Source organism: Stomoxys calcitrans, chromosome 1, assembly GCF_963082655.1.
Source record: "Stomoxys calcitrans chromosome 1, idStoCalc2.1, whole genome shotgun sequence".
NCBI lineage: Eukaryota > Metazoa > Arthropoda > Insecta > Diptera > Muscidae > Stomoxys > Stomoxys calcitrans.
Window position 1 is genome coordinate 209,862,140 of NC_081552.1, and position 16,211 is coordinate 209,878,350.

At 41.1% G+C, this 16,211-nt stretch overlaps 1 protein-coding gene and 1 long non-coding RNA gene across 2 annotated transcripts in view; one reads left to right on the plus strand and one right to left on the minus strand.

The window, feature by feature from the left end:
• LOC131995517 (uncharacterized) overlaps positions 1-16,211 on the plus strand; it is a 289,133-nt gene that overhangs the window by 166,697 nt on the left and 106,225 nt on the right. The window lies entirely within an intron of this gene.
• The window catches only part of LOC106092493 (transmembrane channel-like protein), a 165,198-nt gene that overhangs the window by 82,871 nt on the left and 66,116 nt on the right, over positions 1-16,211 (minus strand). Inside the window, exons 2-4 of the mRNA XM_059364169.1 lie at positions 13,598-13,779; positions 6,794-6,876; positions 2,531-2,800 (exon numbers count right to left, since the gene is read on the minus strand). Coding sequence (XP_059220152.1) covers positions 2,531-2,800; positions 6,794-6,876; positions 13,598-13,779 — 535 coding nt within the window. The remainder of the gene's footprint in view (positions 1-2,530; positions 2,801-6,793; positions 6,877-13,597; positions 13,780-16,211) is intronic.

Sequence of the window (16,211 nt, forward strand, 5' to 3'; positions counted from 1 at the left end):
CTAGTTGCCGAGAGGATATTCCGAAGAATCATTAACGCAACAGCCGGTCGAATACCCCAAGTGCGGACCAATTTCCCGGCGCAGGCAGTTGTACTTGCAGACGAGCGTGATGGGATTCGTGGTATGGACCCCACTAACCCCAGAATCAGAGAGCTGAATCTTGAAATAAAAAGGGTGGTCAACGAACATAAGCGGAATTTGTGGCTGGAACACTTAGAGCAATGTGACTTAGGCATCGGTTTAGTCAAACAGTGGTCTACTGTTAAGTCATTCTCGAATCCCGGTAGACGGGATGACGGGACCTCAGTCACTTTTGATGACATAACCGTGACTGATCCGAAAATATGCTTCGGGTTGTTCAACCGTCAATTTATTGTGCATCCCGAGAGTGACAGGGCTAGAAGGAGAGCCATTCACCGTATCCGAAAATAAACAGGGTAGTCTACGAACATAAGAGGAAGAGGAACAAACCTAAGACAGGTTGTTCAACCGTCAGTTTTTTGTGCATCCCGAGAGTGACAGGGCTAGGAGCAGAGCCATTCGCCGTATAACACCCGATGGACAGATATCACAATTTACCGTGGACAAAGTTGCGAATGTCATCCGTGGCGCCAAATCATCCAAGGCGTTGGGCCCGGCGGAGTCTCTACACTAATGCTGAAGAATCAGGATTTACTTGGAGTACCTTACTTCTGTCCTCAACATGTCTTTGAACACTCTTATAGTTCCCGATGTCTGGAAGATGAGCAGAATGATCCCGCTACTGAAGCCTGGAAAAGACCCAAGTAAGGGAGAGTCGTACAGACCAATCTCCCTTCTCTCACCAGTAGCAAAGACGCTTGAGTCATTACTCCCCCTCGAGCCTCGTAGGAGAATTTCCATTCGCCGAGCATCAACATGGATTTCGAAGACTCTATGGCACAGCAACTCCTTTGCCATGCCATCACCGCACACATTTGCTGTGGCTTCAATCAGCCCAGGCCATGTGATAGGACGGTCCTCGTGGCACTGGATCTATCGAAGGCATTCGACACGGTCAGCCATGCCAAACTATATGAGGACATCGCCCACACATCTCTCCAGCCAGGACTGAAACGCTTGGTCGCGAATTATCTATGTGGTCGCCAGTCATTAAGGGAATTTAGGGATAAAAAGTCGAAGCACCGTAGAGAGAAACAGGGAGTTTCCCAAGGCGGGGCGATATCTCCGGCACTGTTCAACCTCTACTTATCCTACATTCCACCCCCTTCAGATGGCATAGAGAGCGTATCATATGCGGACGATTGTACGATCATGGCATCAGGCCCCCACCCATTGTTGACATCTGCTATAGTTAAACGCCTACCTCAATGAACTTGCCCCATATGTCGCTGCAAGAAATCTGAGGATATCTGACATCAAATCTTCAGCCACATTGTTCACTACAAATACGCTGAGGTGAATGCCGAGCTGACTGTGAAGGTCGATGGAGATGTCCCAAAATACTTGGTGTCACATTTGACAGCTCTTACACAATTTCCCCACATGCCACAGCAATTTGCGATGAAGTCAAAAGTAGAAACGAGGTCCTGAAATCACTTGCCGGCAGCACTTGAGGTGCAGACAAAGAAACCATTTTGACCACGTACAAATCCGGTCTGTGGTAAGTAATGCAGCACCAGTGTGGTCTCGTCAGCTCTGTGACACGCAGTGAAATAATATTCAGATCTGTCAGAATGCCACCCTCCGGCATATCATGCGTGGGTAGACAACATTCATGCAGACACGGTAGCGGATGCAGTAAATAGCTACCGGTTGAATGAAGTCCTTGGAGAACTGCCGCCTCCTATAGCACCTGAAGAAATTGCCCTGCCCCAACAAACCAGAGTAGTTCTGGCTCAATTACGTTCAGGCAGATGCAGCCGCCTCAACTCCTACGGAGCAAGGATTGATGACGACGTGCAAGATGTATGTTCCGATTGGGACCAGGGACCACACCATACACGACACCTATTTAACTGCCCAGCCAGACCCACTCGACTCAAACCCAGATCTCTCTGGACCCACCCTATCTTAGTCGCAGAGTTCCTGGATCAGGACACTCAACAGAATCAAGCAGACGAAAGATAGAACACAACAATTTGCTGCAACAACAACAACAACTAAGCACCTCTACTACCCAAGATCAACTAAATGTGCCATCTACAAACACTTTGTGCACATGCATATTCCCCAGGAAAGTTGCTAAAGTAAGTTGCCATAAAACAAAACACTGATTGCAGTAAATAATCTCATCTATCTACAGCACTTCAAACTTAAAGGCCATTAAAGCATTTGCTTTTAGAGAGAGAGAGAGAGATAAAACGTGCCACCGTATCCAGAACTATTCCGCACTTTGTTCCAACGTCGTAAATGAAATATGGGAAAATATGACCAAATTGCTAGACATTTTAAGACCAAAATCTTGATTTCCTTTTTTTAGTTTTATGGCTTCCTTCCTTTGTGTTGGTGTTTTTTTTTTTTTTTTTTGTTCATAATCTTTGTAGCATACCTGAACTTGTTGTATAAACGCTAGAGCGTCTACGCTCAGCATTATCCAAAACGTGATCCATTGGACTGGAAGCTCTACGGGAATTGCGACTACTGCTTTTTGTGCGATAGCCACGAACGCTGGCACGTCTTTGCATTATAGCCGACACGGACACAGAGTAATCTTCTTCATCGTCATCATCCTCATCGTTGTCATCGTCGTTATGGTCCGTGTGGATACTGAAACCGGGACTTTGATTGTGCTCCTCAAAATGGCGTTGCAAAGGAAAATCTGGAAAAGTAAGAAAACGGAAAAGAGGAAATTACTATAATTTCGGTAATGCAGGGGTCAGTAAATGCTACATTTAACATTGTCCTGCTGCTCCTCACAAATGCTTATGAATACACAATCGTTGATCTCTGGGGTGAGAGCGGTTGCTACAATTTGAACATGCAAATCACAGTGATTACCTCTAAGGCCAATGAATATCTAAAATGATTCCCCTGTTTAGTTTAGCTATTCCCTTAGGTATTTGACATCGGCTGCCATTAGTGAGCGAACATTCGATATTTGCCATAAGTTCATGTGTTACATTTTAATGTCTGCCAAATACGTGACATTTAACAAAAGCAAATAGGATTTTTATGTTGCTCTCACAATTCCATGCCCCCTCATGCCCCTCATTCACTCCTCCTTGGCATTTTCTTTTTATTCCTTTTTAGTTGTTATTTTAAGACCGAGAAAAAGAACAACAAAAATATTTGCCGCCTTAGTCGCTTCTTTTTTTGTGTTTTGGGAAATGGGAAAAGCTTCCTTGAACCCACAGAGGGATGTCAGAGACCAAAGCAACACATGTTGCTTGTCTCGTTGCTAATGTGACATTGTAAGATTTGATTTGATTAAAAAATTTCTTTTCAACAACAGAACTCTGGTGTAAATACGAAGCCAATATTCGGTGGTGACATTAGATTGGGTCGCTGTGCGTTGTTTTTTTAGGTTAAGAAGTTTATTAATTTTATCACTTCCTTTGAAATACATCGAAGTGGTTAAGGAGGACATTTAAAAGGTGCAGCAGCAGCCTGGTAAACATCTAACGAGAAATCGTCCACACCGCAAGAGTCGAGCACACTGACAAAGAATGCTCTTACTCTTAAATGCATGCTCTGATACATGGGAATTCATTTCGATAAATTCAACTCGTAAATACTCGTACACTTCTGCGGGCACAGACATGGGGCTACAATGGTGATCTGAATCCTGAGCTGGGTCCGGTTTGCCAACATAAATCTCCACCATTGCAGAGTCAGGGATGTCAATTTCATACTTTTCGCACTACATTTGGTGCATTTTAGGTCCACAAAACCAGAAAGGCTACCACCTAGTGCAGAACGAACAAGAACAAGTAAAAATGAGCTAAGTTCGGCCAGACCGACTCTTATATACCCTCCACCATGGATCGCATTTGTTAAGTTCTTTTCCCCGCATATCTTCTTAGGCAAACAAAGGATAAAAGAAAAGATTTGCTCTGCTACTAGAGCGATATCAAGATACGGCCCGGTTTGGACCACATCTTGTCTTTTGTGAGGACTTTCAACAACTGTGCTAAGTGTGGTCCATATCGGTTTTTAACCTGATATAGCTTCCATATAAACCGATCTTCAGATTTGACTTCTTGAGCTTTTACAAGCCGCATTTTTTGTCCGATTTGGCTGAAATTGAGCATGTGGTGTTTTGTTATGACTTCCAACAACTGTGCTAAGTGTGGTTCTAATCCGGTGTTGATAACCTGGTATAGCTGCCATATAAACCCATCTTGGGCCTTGACTTCTGAGCCACTAGAAAGCGTAATTCTTATCCGATTTGGCTGAAATTTTGCATCAAGTATTTTGTTATGACATTCCACAACTGTGATAAATATGGTTTAAATCGGTACATAACCTGATATAGCTGCCTTATAAACCGATCTTGGATCTTGACTTCTTGAGCCAGTAAAGGGCGCAATTCTTATCCGATTTGGCTGAAATTTTGTATTAAGTATTTTGTTGTGAAATCCAACAATTGCGATAAGTATGATTTAAATCGGTACATAACCTGATATAGCTGCCATATAAACCAATCTGGGACTGAAATTTTGTACAACGGCTTCTTCCATGACCTTCAACATACGTGTCTAATATGGTCTTAATCGATCGATACAGCTCCCATATAAACCGATATCTCGATTATGCTTTTTGAGCCCCTACAACGCGCAAATCTTATCCGAATGTACCGATATATTACACAATATCTCCAATAGCACAAGAATTCTTGTCCATTACTTTTTGTTTGTCTAAAAAGAGATACCGCACAAAGAACTCGACAAATGCGATCCATGGAGGAAGGTATATAAGATTCGGCCTGGCCGAACTTTGCACGCTCTTACTTGTTATACCCACCATATTTAAATTCATTTAGTCATTCCATTTGCAACTCATCGAAATATCAATTTCCGACCCTTCAAAGTATACATATTTTGGATTGTCGTAAAATTCTAAGACGATTTACTGATGTCGTGTGTCTGTCAGTCTGTCCATCCGTCTGTTGTAATCACTCTAGAGTCTTAAAAATTTGAGATATTGAGCTGGAATTTGGCACAGATACGTCTTTTTGATGCACGCTAATTAAGTTTTTGAACAGGCCAAATCGGACCATTTTTGGATATAGCTATTATATAGACCGATTTTCCGATAAAGGGTCTAATGCTCATAAAAACTTTATTTTTCATCCGATTTTGCTGAAATTTGAAACAGTGAGTAGTTTAAGGCTTCCCGACAACTGACCCACTTATGGCTTAGATCGAACCACATTAAGATATTGCTGCTATATAGACCGATCTGGGGATAAAGGATCTAATGCCCATAAATGCTTTATTTTTTTTTCGATTTTGCTGAAATTTGAAACAGTGAGTAGTTTTAGGCCTCCCGACATCTGACCTAAATATGGTTCAGATCCCACTATATTTATATAAAGCTGCCATATATACCGATCTGGGGATAAAGGGTCTGAAGCCCATAAAAGCTTTATTTATTGCCTTATTTTGCTGAAATTTAAAACAGTGGGTTACTTTAAGCCTCCCCACATCTGACCTAAATATGGATTAGATCAATATGTATTTAGATATAGCTGCCATATAAACCAATCTCCCGATAAAGGGTCTGAAGCCCATAAAAGCTTTATTTATTATCCGATTTCGCTGAAATTTTAAACATTGAGTTATTAAAAGCCTCCCGACATCTGACCTAAACATGGTTTAGATCGGTCCATATTTAAACACAGCTGCCATACAGACCGATAAAGCGTCTGAAGCGCATAAAAGCTTTATTTATTATCCGATTTCGGTGAAATTTGGAACAGTGCGCAGTTTTAAAATATAGTACAGATCGGGCTATATTTAGATATAGCCGTCATATAGACCGATCTGTCTGAAGCTCATAAAATCTTTATTTTTTAACCGAATTCGCTGAAATTTGAAACAGTAAGTTATTTTTAGCCTCCTGAACCCGACCTAAATATGGTTCAGATCGGACTATATTTAGATATAGCTTCCATATAGACCGATCTGCCGATAAGGGGTCTGAAGCCAATAAAAGCTATATTTATTACCCGAATTCGCTGAAATTTTAAACAGTGAGTAGGTTAAAACCTCCTACCATCCGACCTAAATATGGTTCAGATCGGACTATATTTAAATTTAGGTGCCATGTAGACCGATCTGCCGATAAGGGGACTGAAGCCCATAAAAGCTTTATTTATTACCAGATTCAGGTTCAGATCGGTTTATAATTGGATATATCTGCCAAAGAGACCAATATTTTTTTCTACAAAATTGAATAGTGACATATATATTGGATCACTCAATGTCCGTGCCGAATTTGGGTGCTTAAGTTATCCAATTTTCACCGGATGGTGAAGGGAGAGGGGGATTGCTCTCTGACACATAATTTAATTTGAGTCGTCCTACATTAAAGTTTGGTGTTGTTTTTGTAGGGGGGAGAGGGTTGAAACGCTTTGCTATGTTCAATTGTTGGAGATATTATCCGTACTTTAAATTTTAAAATTAAATTTTTTTAAATTTAAAATTTAATAATATTATCCCAAAACTGGCAAACGATGTATGAATTGTTGTTACAAACCAAAGGTGGCATTTGTCTATTACTAGCTCTCTATGTTTATTGAATTTAAAAATCCTATTTGCATTTGCTTAAATCGACCCTGTCTTTTATTTTGTAAATCTTATATACTCACCTATAAAGGCATCAGTTATAGGGCTGGCAAGATTACTGGCAGCATAGCTCAAGGTGAATTCAGTCGGTTTCTTCTCTGGTGACCTGTTTTGTTGTTGTTGTTGTTGTTGTTTTTTGGCCGGATGGAGTAATTGTTTGGAAGACGTTGTCGAGGGTTACATTGAATTGAATATTGGTAAGAAGAGAACGGCATTGGTGGTGGCGGTGTAAAAAGGTGACGGCAATGGTGTTGTTGAGGATTGCAAAGGAAACGGATATACAATACGGTGAATTAACAGGGTGGTGGTATTAAATTTCCAAAGCAATGCGAAAAGTAAAAGAAAGCAACGAAAAAAAACAAAACAAAACAGAATTTAACTTAAATCGGATTATATTTATACAGTTACTTTGAAAGCAATTGATTGGAAATAAGCATTGGAGCTCAAGTTTAAATTTACAAATAAAGACCATATCCCCCACCGCTTTTCAGATCTAATATCTCATTTCCACCTGGTGTCATGAACCTGTATTCGAGAGATTATGTTAATCAACCAATTGCAATGTGGTAAGAATTAAATTTTCGCAACTCAGTGGAGAATAAATGCTAGGAATGGACTCCAAAGACTGCGGTGGCGGTGTCGGACCGTAGCGTGTTGTCCTTCCCTCCTATAGGTGTGGGTGCCTTGGCACCTGTAGTCGAGAGTAATGCTTCAATCGCACAACTAGTCGTCAGACTAATTAATGAGGAAGAGACGGATAAACCAGAGGGATGCACAGTTCGTCCCCAGCCTTTAAGTAAAGGTGGTGTTTCTGACTCGGATTCAGACAGCGACGGTGTCAATGAAACATTCATCGCAGCCGAATCGAGAGATGAGGGCATCGGTATGACGGCAGAAGTGAGCGATGGCTTTGCTAAGCTCACAAGCCGATTGAGAAAGCAGACCGAGAAAGCGATCTATGTACCGGCATTGCAATCGGATGAAAGTGCAGGATGCTGGAAGGGATAAAACTGACATTCCAAGCACTTCTACGGAAGCTGGAAAAAGAATCAGATCTCCCGAAGATCATACCACTGCTAAAATGTTGAAAAAGAAAAAGAGCTCCCCGCTTTCAAGTACTCTGGGAAAACCAAGCCAGCCATCCCGCAATGGAGACTCCACACAGTGTCCTGCCGAGGTAGACAAAGTCGGAACAGGAACGAGGGAAGCGCGCAAGGCCTCTGAGTCTTCATGGGGGACTGTAAACTTTCAATAAGAGGCCACAGCCATCATGGAAGGAGAAGATGGTCGCTGAGAATGGTAAGGAGTCGCCCTGTTACACCAGAGTGGCGAGGAAGTACAACAGAGATGAGCTGATTTATGCAGTCGTCAATATCGGCTGTGCATCCGTTAGGATTCCGCCAGATCATCGGTTCCAAGTGGAGGATCTGGTTAACGATCGGATTTTCGAACATGTGTGGAACTCTGTAAATGGTCCACCCATACAAATGATGAGCTGCAAGTATAGAGGGGACATCTTTACGCTGCGTTTTGCGTCAGCGGAATGTATTAATACCGTCAAACAGCTCGTCAGAGGTATTCATGTTCCCTCGAGGGCGCAAAGCTCGACCTGGGGAGAAAGATTGATATCCCCCAGCTCACAAAGGCGACGGTCTTCACCAAGGAATGGGGCAGTGAATTTGCAACGGAACGCATGTTGGGATTCTTGGGTAAGCAAAACCAAGGTTTGGTCGCAGAGAAGTGGTAGGTCTTCCACAGGAAGGAGAAGGAGGAAGGAACTCTCCTAATGGTTGGCATTGATCAAGTCTCCGTGACGAGTTTGGCTAAAACTAAAGGCATGGCGCACTTCGGGAGCAAAACTGTGTTTTTCAAGATTGGGAAGACTAGGGTAGGGAGAAATTCTCATTTTGAGACATCAGGCCGTGCAGTGGCAGGTGACTTAACACCGCCCAATAAACAGGACAACGAGACAATCACGTAATCTCTCAATATTGGAAAGACTAGGATAAGCAAAGATCCTAATACAAAAATATCAGGCAGTGCATTGGAGAGAGACCCAATACAGCCTATCAAACAGGAACCCGACGACGAACCCATCACCGACTTCCAGATTCGGAATACTGTAATAGGTAAAGATCCTAATATTGAAGCATTAGGCAGCGCAGCGGCGGGAGTCTCCATGCAACCCAACGAACAGGGAGCCGATGATGGTACCATCAACTGCTCCCAAGAAGCCCATTTACTTAGGATTTGGAAGGCTAAGATAGGCAAAGATCCTAGTATTGAAACATCAGGCAGTACAGGGAATGGAAACCCAAAACAGCTTAACGAACTCGGACCCGACGATGGAGTCGGAAGACTAGACTAGGCAAAGAACCTAAAACGATGACCTCGGGCAGTGCAGTGACAGGAAAGTCAATGTAGTCTAAAGAACAGGGAGCAGACAATGGGATCATCACCTACTCCCAAGATGCCCATTTAATGGAGGATTGAGCGAGACTGCTAAACACGCTCCGATGGAGAAAATCAGCAAGGGCAAGATTCATATTGCCTTAATTTAGGAGCTATGGACGACCCGGAACAAAGTTTCTGCATCGAAACATATCAACTACCAATTATTCTATACCAACACTGGTACTAGGCCGAGGACCTCCGTTATTTTTTTATCGCAACTCCTATGGGTGATCACCATGAAGGACCTATTACGGACGCTGACTGAGTAGGGATTTGAACTCGTCTGCTACACAGACGATATTATAATACTTCTAAGGGGTAAACATACGAACCAGCTATGCAGAAGGGCCGAAAGGTCTTGCAGAAGGCACACGACCGGGCTAGATCCAGGAGTCTCAATGTTAATCCAGAGAAGACTGAAATATGCCTGTTCACGAGGAAGACAAAGGTGGGCCAATTTGTCGCACGACGTTTCCTCAATAGAAACATTTCGATATGTCATATACTTAGGTATGATCTTGAACAGGAAACTTTTTTGAAAGTGTCACATTCAGTAGGTGCCGAGAAGGCTCACAGATATTAGGCATGCGGATGGGCCGTAGGCTACAAATGGGGCCTGAATGCGAGAATAGTCTACTGGCTCTACAGGAGCGTAATTAGACCAATATACTCACTTACGCCTCAGTAATTTGGTGGACTGCTATGGGAAGGACTATACTACAGGTTCAGAGAACATGTTGTCTTGGTATGGGAGGAGCGATGAGGGCCACGCCCTCTAGGGCACTGGAGGCTATTCAAGATATCCGACTCGTTGACATACAGATTAAGTGTGAGGCAGCCACTGCGGCTATGAGACTTAAGACGATGGGAGAATGGATTGGGGATAGGAACAGCTGATACCATCTCGGTATAATCAAGGCGACAATAGGAAACTTGGAAGGAAGGGAAGAGGTTTCCGATCGAATACCTGAGACGATACTTGAGGTCGAGTGCGAGGCACTGCTGCCAGCTGCACAGTATTGGATTGATGGAACCCTTGTACTGCCGTTTGGAAGTACATGTTACACGGAATGATCAAAGCTAGAGAACAGAGTGCGTTTGGGGGTCTACATTGAAAACCCAGGAACTGAGATCTGTTTAAGACTGCCCGAGATGGTCATGCAGGCGGATATCCGGGCGATCACGAAATGCGTGAGTTGATGTGGTGTTAACGCGAGGACGTCGAGCGTGAACATCTTTGCGGACAGTAAACATGCCACCATGGCAATAACAACCAGGACGGAAAGATCATCTATAGTCTTGGAGTGTGAGAAAGAGATTAACACCTTTTCTGAAGATGGCAAAATCCGCATCGTTTGGGTGCCGGGCCATAGCGGAGTACCCGGGAATGAGAAAGTAGACGATTTGGCAGTGAAAGCCAGAGAACTGCCGTCAATATACTTGGCTTACCTGAAGCCTTTCGGGTCGACGCAGCCCGAGTTAAGGACGTGGGCGACGAATGCGCATGTAATCCTGTGGAACAGCGAAACTGTCGGTAGGGCGGCGATCTTGAGAAGACGAGGCTTTTACTGAAATTAAGTAGGAAGTGGGTCAGTAAAGCTTTCGGTATCATAAAGGGACACATAGGACTACGAGCTCACTTATGCAAAATCAGTGCGGCAAGTGACAGCATGTGTAGGGCATGCAGGGAAGATGTTGAGACTTTCGCGGCTAACAGATGGGAACACAATGTCAGACATAAACCAACTTAGGGGCGTGGCATGGATAACAATTAAGGATTTTGTAAATAGCACGGTATTCTTAACTTAGATTTTCTTTTTTCGGGGTAACTTTTTTAGTATTTAGAGCAAACAACAAGCCAATTACTGGCTTAGGTGTATGTCCAGAGTGGCATGGGGCGGATTAACATCCGCACTAGAGCTGGCAAACTATCGATAATCAGAAAATTCGATATTTTCGATAGTTTTAATAATAAACTTCGATAGTAGCGATATTACGTTAATTTCGCATCACCTATATTTCAAACGAAAATGGGAGGTAAAAGTTAGGACATTGATTTGTATTGAAGCAATATGAATGCACATACCAAATAAAACCGTGATTAATAAAATCAGTTGAAAGTCATGAGAGAAATAATTGAACAAAATTTTAGCCTTATCGGATGAAAATTGCGCCCTCTATAGGCGCAATGTATTTTAAAGGATGCGTTCAGTGTCGCATTGCTTATTTTTGTTTAATTTAGCAAAAAATTTAACTTTTGCGATAGTATCTATCGGAAACATATAAATCGATATTCAGTCAAATATAAAATATAAAGATAAGGCCATCGATATTTTTCCAGCTCTAATCCGCACTGTTTTTTCAACCTTACCTAACCCCTCCTATTTAAAATTTCATCGATGATACTTCTTATGAGAACTTTTCATGGGATATTTTTTTTTATAAAATATTGTAAAACAATTTGTTTCTAAAACAAGTAAAAAGGCGTTAAGTTCGGCCGGGCCGAACTTTGGATACCCACCACATCGGATATATATGGAAACCACCTTTCTTCAAAATCCGGTGAAAAATGCATACCTTATGCCCCATAGCAGCTACGTCGAAATATTTTCCGATTTGGATCAAATGCTAATAAGTACAAGTCATTGTTCAATTGTGTATAACAAAATATTGGTCTTTTTAGTAGATATATCTAAAAATAAACCGATCTGAGCCATAAACGATATGGATGTCGAAAAGCCTAACATAAGTCACTGTGTCAAAATTTCAGTGAAATCGAATTATAAATGCGCCTTTAATGGGGCCAAGACTTTAAATCGAGATATCGATCTATATGGCAGCTATATACAAATCTAGACCGACATGGGCCAAGTTCCAGAAAACTGTCGAAGAGCCTAACACAACTCACTGTCCCAAATTTTGGCGGAATCGGACAATAAATGCGCCTTTTATGGGCCCAAAACCTCTAACCGAGAGATCGATCAATGTGGCAGCTATATTCAAATCTGGAACGATCTAGACCAAATTCAAGAAGGATATCGAAGAGTCTAACCCAACTCACCTTCCCAAATTTCGGCAACATCAGACAATAAACCTTAAATCGAGAGATCGGTCTCTATGATAGCTATATCTAAATCCGGACCGATCCGTGCCATATTGCAGAAGTATGTCGAGGGGCTTATCTTAACTAACTGTTCCAAATTTTGGCAACACCGGACAATAAATGCACCTTTTATGGGCACAAGACCTTAAATCAAGAGATCGTTGTATATGGCAGCTATATCCAAATCCGGACCGATCTGAGCCAAATTGAAGAAAGATGTTGAAGGGCCTACGCAACTCAATGCTCAATGTCCCAAATTTCGGCGAAATCAGACAATAAATGCGCCTTTATTGGCCTAAGAACCATATCGGAGGATCGGACTATATGACAGCTATATCCGGACCGATCTGTGCCATATTGCAGAGGGGCTTATCTTAACTAACTGTCCCAAATTTTGGCAACATCGGACAATAAATGCACCTTTTGTAGGCGTAAGACCTTAAATCGAGAGATCGTTTTATATGGCAGCTATATCCAAATCTGGACCGATCTGGGCCGAATGGAAGAAGGGTATCCAAGGGCCTAACACAACTTACTGTCCCAAATTTCAGCAAAATCGGAAAATTTATGTGGCTCTTATGGGTCTAAGACCCTAAATCGGCGGATCGGTCTATATCAAGATATAGTCCATCTTCGAACTTAACCTGCTTATGAACAAAATAGGAATCTGGGCGAAGTTTTAGCTCAATAACTCTATTTTTGAAGACTGTAGCGTGATTTAATCAGACAGACGGACGGACATGGCTAGATGGTCTTAGATTTTTACGACGATCAAGAATATATACACTTTATAGGGTCGGAAATGGATATTTCGATGTATTGCAAACGGAATGACATAATTAATATACCCCCATTCTGCGGTGGTGGGTATACAATTTGTTTCTAAGAAATTTGTCTTTACTGAGGAGTTTATAGACATTTTGTCTTTGGAAAAATTTCATAAAAGTTTTGTTTGAAGAGAAAATTGCATAAACTGTTTGTTGTTAGAAGAGATGATAAATTAAATTTTGATAAAAATTTGCTTTAAAGGTAGTTTTACGAATTTTTTCTTTAGAAAAATTTCCATAAAAAATTTGTTTGTAGACAAAATTTTATTAAAATTGTGTTTAAAAAAAATATTTTTGTTTAAATCTTGTCTGCAGGAATAGGGTGCTGAATGTTTTTTTTTTTTCATTAAATCGTTTAAATTCATTCACTAGCATTGTGATTATCATATCTGTTTCCTATTAAAAAGGCAGTTTGCTTTCTTTCGAATTTGTTGCCGTTTTACCTCTTTCTCACAGCACTTTCGTTAAACTCAATGCCAACCCCTGAAGTGCTTGGTCCAGGTGCTGGGGTGACTGGTGGCTTTGCTTTTAATTCTTTTTCGCTGGAACCACACGGTGGCGTTGCCCACGTGACCGAAAGTTGATGTGCCGGTGGTGTAGTCCCGGTGGGCGTTGAAATATTCTGCTGGATAGAAAAGTAAAAATTAACAATTTAATTACTTTTATGCAAGCTGAGAATTCTCTAAAGATATGGCAATTGAGTGACAGCAGAACGTGGGCAATTTAAAAATGTTTAAATTTGGTTAGTGTGAAACCCAAAACCGAACACTTATTTAATATGGGTAATAATTCATGCCATACCAAAGTGTAAATTGGTTAAAAATTTAAGTTTTTCACATATCGTGTGCAGGTTATATCGGCGAAATTAAAATTTGCTTTGATTTAAAATTCAGAAATTTGACCCAAATCCATGCGTAATGTAAGAGTCATAGAGGAAATTGTTGTACAAAATGTTGAGAAGTTTGGTCGATAAATGCGCTCGCAATGGCCCTAAAAGTCGAAATAGCGACAAGATTCGTGGGAATCGGGTAACAAATGACCACTTTAGTCTATTATTACTGCAAATCGGAGCTCGGAGCTGGGAGCTAAAGTTCGTGGAAATTGGGTAACAAATGACCATTTTACTGCATTGTTACCGCAAATCGGACGAACATATATATGGGAGCTATATCCAAATCTTAACCGATTTTTTCCAATTTCAATAGGCTTTGTCTCTAGTTCGAAAAACATGCCTGTGCCAAATTTTAGGACGATCGGATGAAAACTGCGACCTGTACTTTGTACACAAATTAACATGGACAGACAGTCGGGCAGAGAGTCAGACAGACGGACCGAATCAGAAAGTGATTCTGAGTCGATCGGTATACTTAACAATGGTTCTATCTCTCTTCCTTCTGGGTGTTACAAACAAATTCACAAAGTTATAATACCTTGTGCCACAGTAGTGGTGTAGAATATAAATACGACTTTTATGGGCTCAATAACCTCTGTCGGGAGATTGGTCTATATGACTGCTATATCCAAATATGATTCGATCTGGATCACATTTAACAAGAATGAGTAAGGGTCTACCAAATCTCAATGTGCCAAATTTCACGAAATCGGATGAAAAATGCTCCTCTTATGAGCTCAATATCAGGCGATCATTCTATATGGCAGCTATATCCAAATAAGGTCCGATTTGGACAACATTCAACAAATAGGTGGAGGGGTCTACCAGAACCCAAATTTCATAGAAATCGGGTTAAAAATGCTCCTTTTATAGGCTCAATACACTATATCAGGAGATCGGTCTATATGACCATTTCTGGTCCGATCTCTACCACATTTGGCGAGAATGAGTTGGGATCTATTGGGTTGCTCAAAAATTTTTTAAAAGAAAGTAAATGCATTTTTAATAAAACATAGAATGAACTTTAATCAAATATACTTTTTTACATTTTTTTTCTAAAGCAAGCTAAAAGTAACAGCTGATAACTGACAGAAGAAAGAATGCAATTACAGAGTCACAAGCTGTGAAAAAAATTTGTCAACTCCGACTATATGAAAAATCCGCAATTACTTTTTGGGCAACCCAATACAAAAACTCATCGAATTCATGTAATAGAGGAATCTTTTATGACCTTAATACCTCATATCTTGAGATCGGGGGGTTGGTCTATAGGGCAGCTATATCCAAATATGGTCCGATCTTGACCACACTTCACAGATACACTTTAATGGGTAGGTGGCTACCAGAACTCACTGTGCCAAATTTCATCGAAATCGGATGAAAAATTAGCAATTTATTGCCACAAGACTTTTTTGATTCCCACCACCGTAGGATAGGTGATATATTCATTTAGTCATTCCATTTGCAACACATTGAAATATCAATTTCCGAACCTACAAAGTATATATATTTCGGATCGTCGTAAAATTCTAAGACGTGTGTCTGTCCGTCCGTCTGTTGTAATCACTCTACAGGCTTCAAAAACTGAGATATTGAGATGAAATTTCGCACAGATACGTATTTTTGATGCACGCTGGTTAAGTTCTTGAACGGCCCAAATCAGACCATATTTGGATATAGCTGCTATATAAACTGATCTGGTGATAAATGGTCTAATGCCCATAAAAACTTCATTTGTTCATACGATTTTGCTGAAATGAGAAATGAGCGAGTAGTTTAAGGCCTCCCGACATCTGACCCAAATATGGTTCATATCGGAACATATTTAGATATAGCTGCCATATAGACCAATCTCTCGATAAAGGGTCCATAAGACCATAAAAGCGTTATTTATTACCCGATTTTGCGGAAATTTTAAACATTTGGTTATTTTAAGCCTCCCAACATCTGACCTAAGTATGGTTCAGATCGATCCATACTTAGATATAGCTACCATATAGACCGATCTGCCGATAAAGGGTCTAAAGTCTATAAAAGCTTTATTTTTTAACCGGTTTTCCCGAAACTTGCAACAGTGGGTTATTTTAAGCCTCCCGACATCTGACTTAGATATGGTTTAGATCAGACTATATCTAGATATAATTGCCATATAGATCGATCTCTCA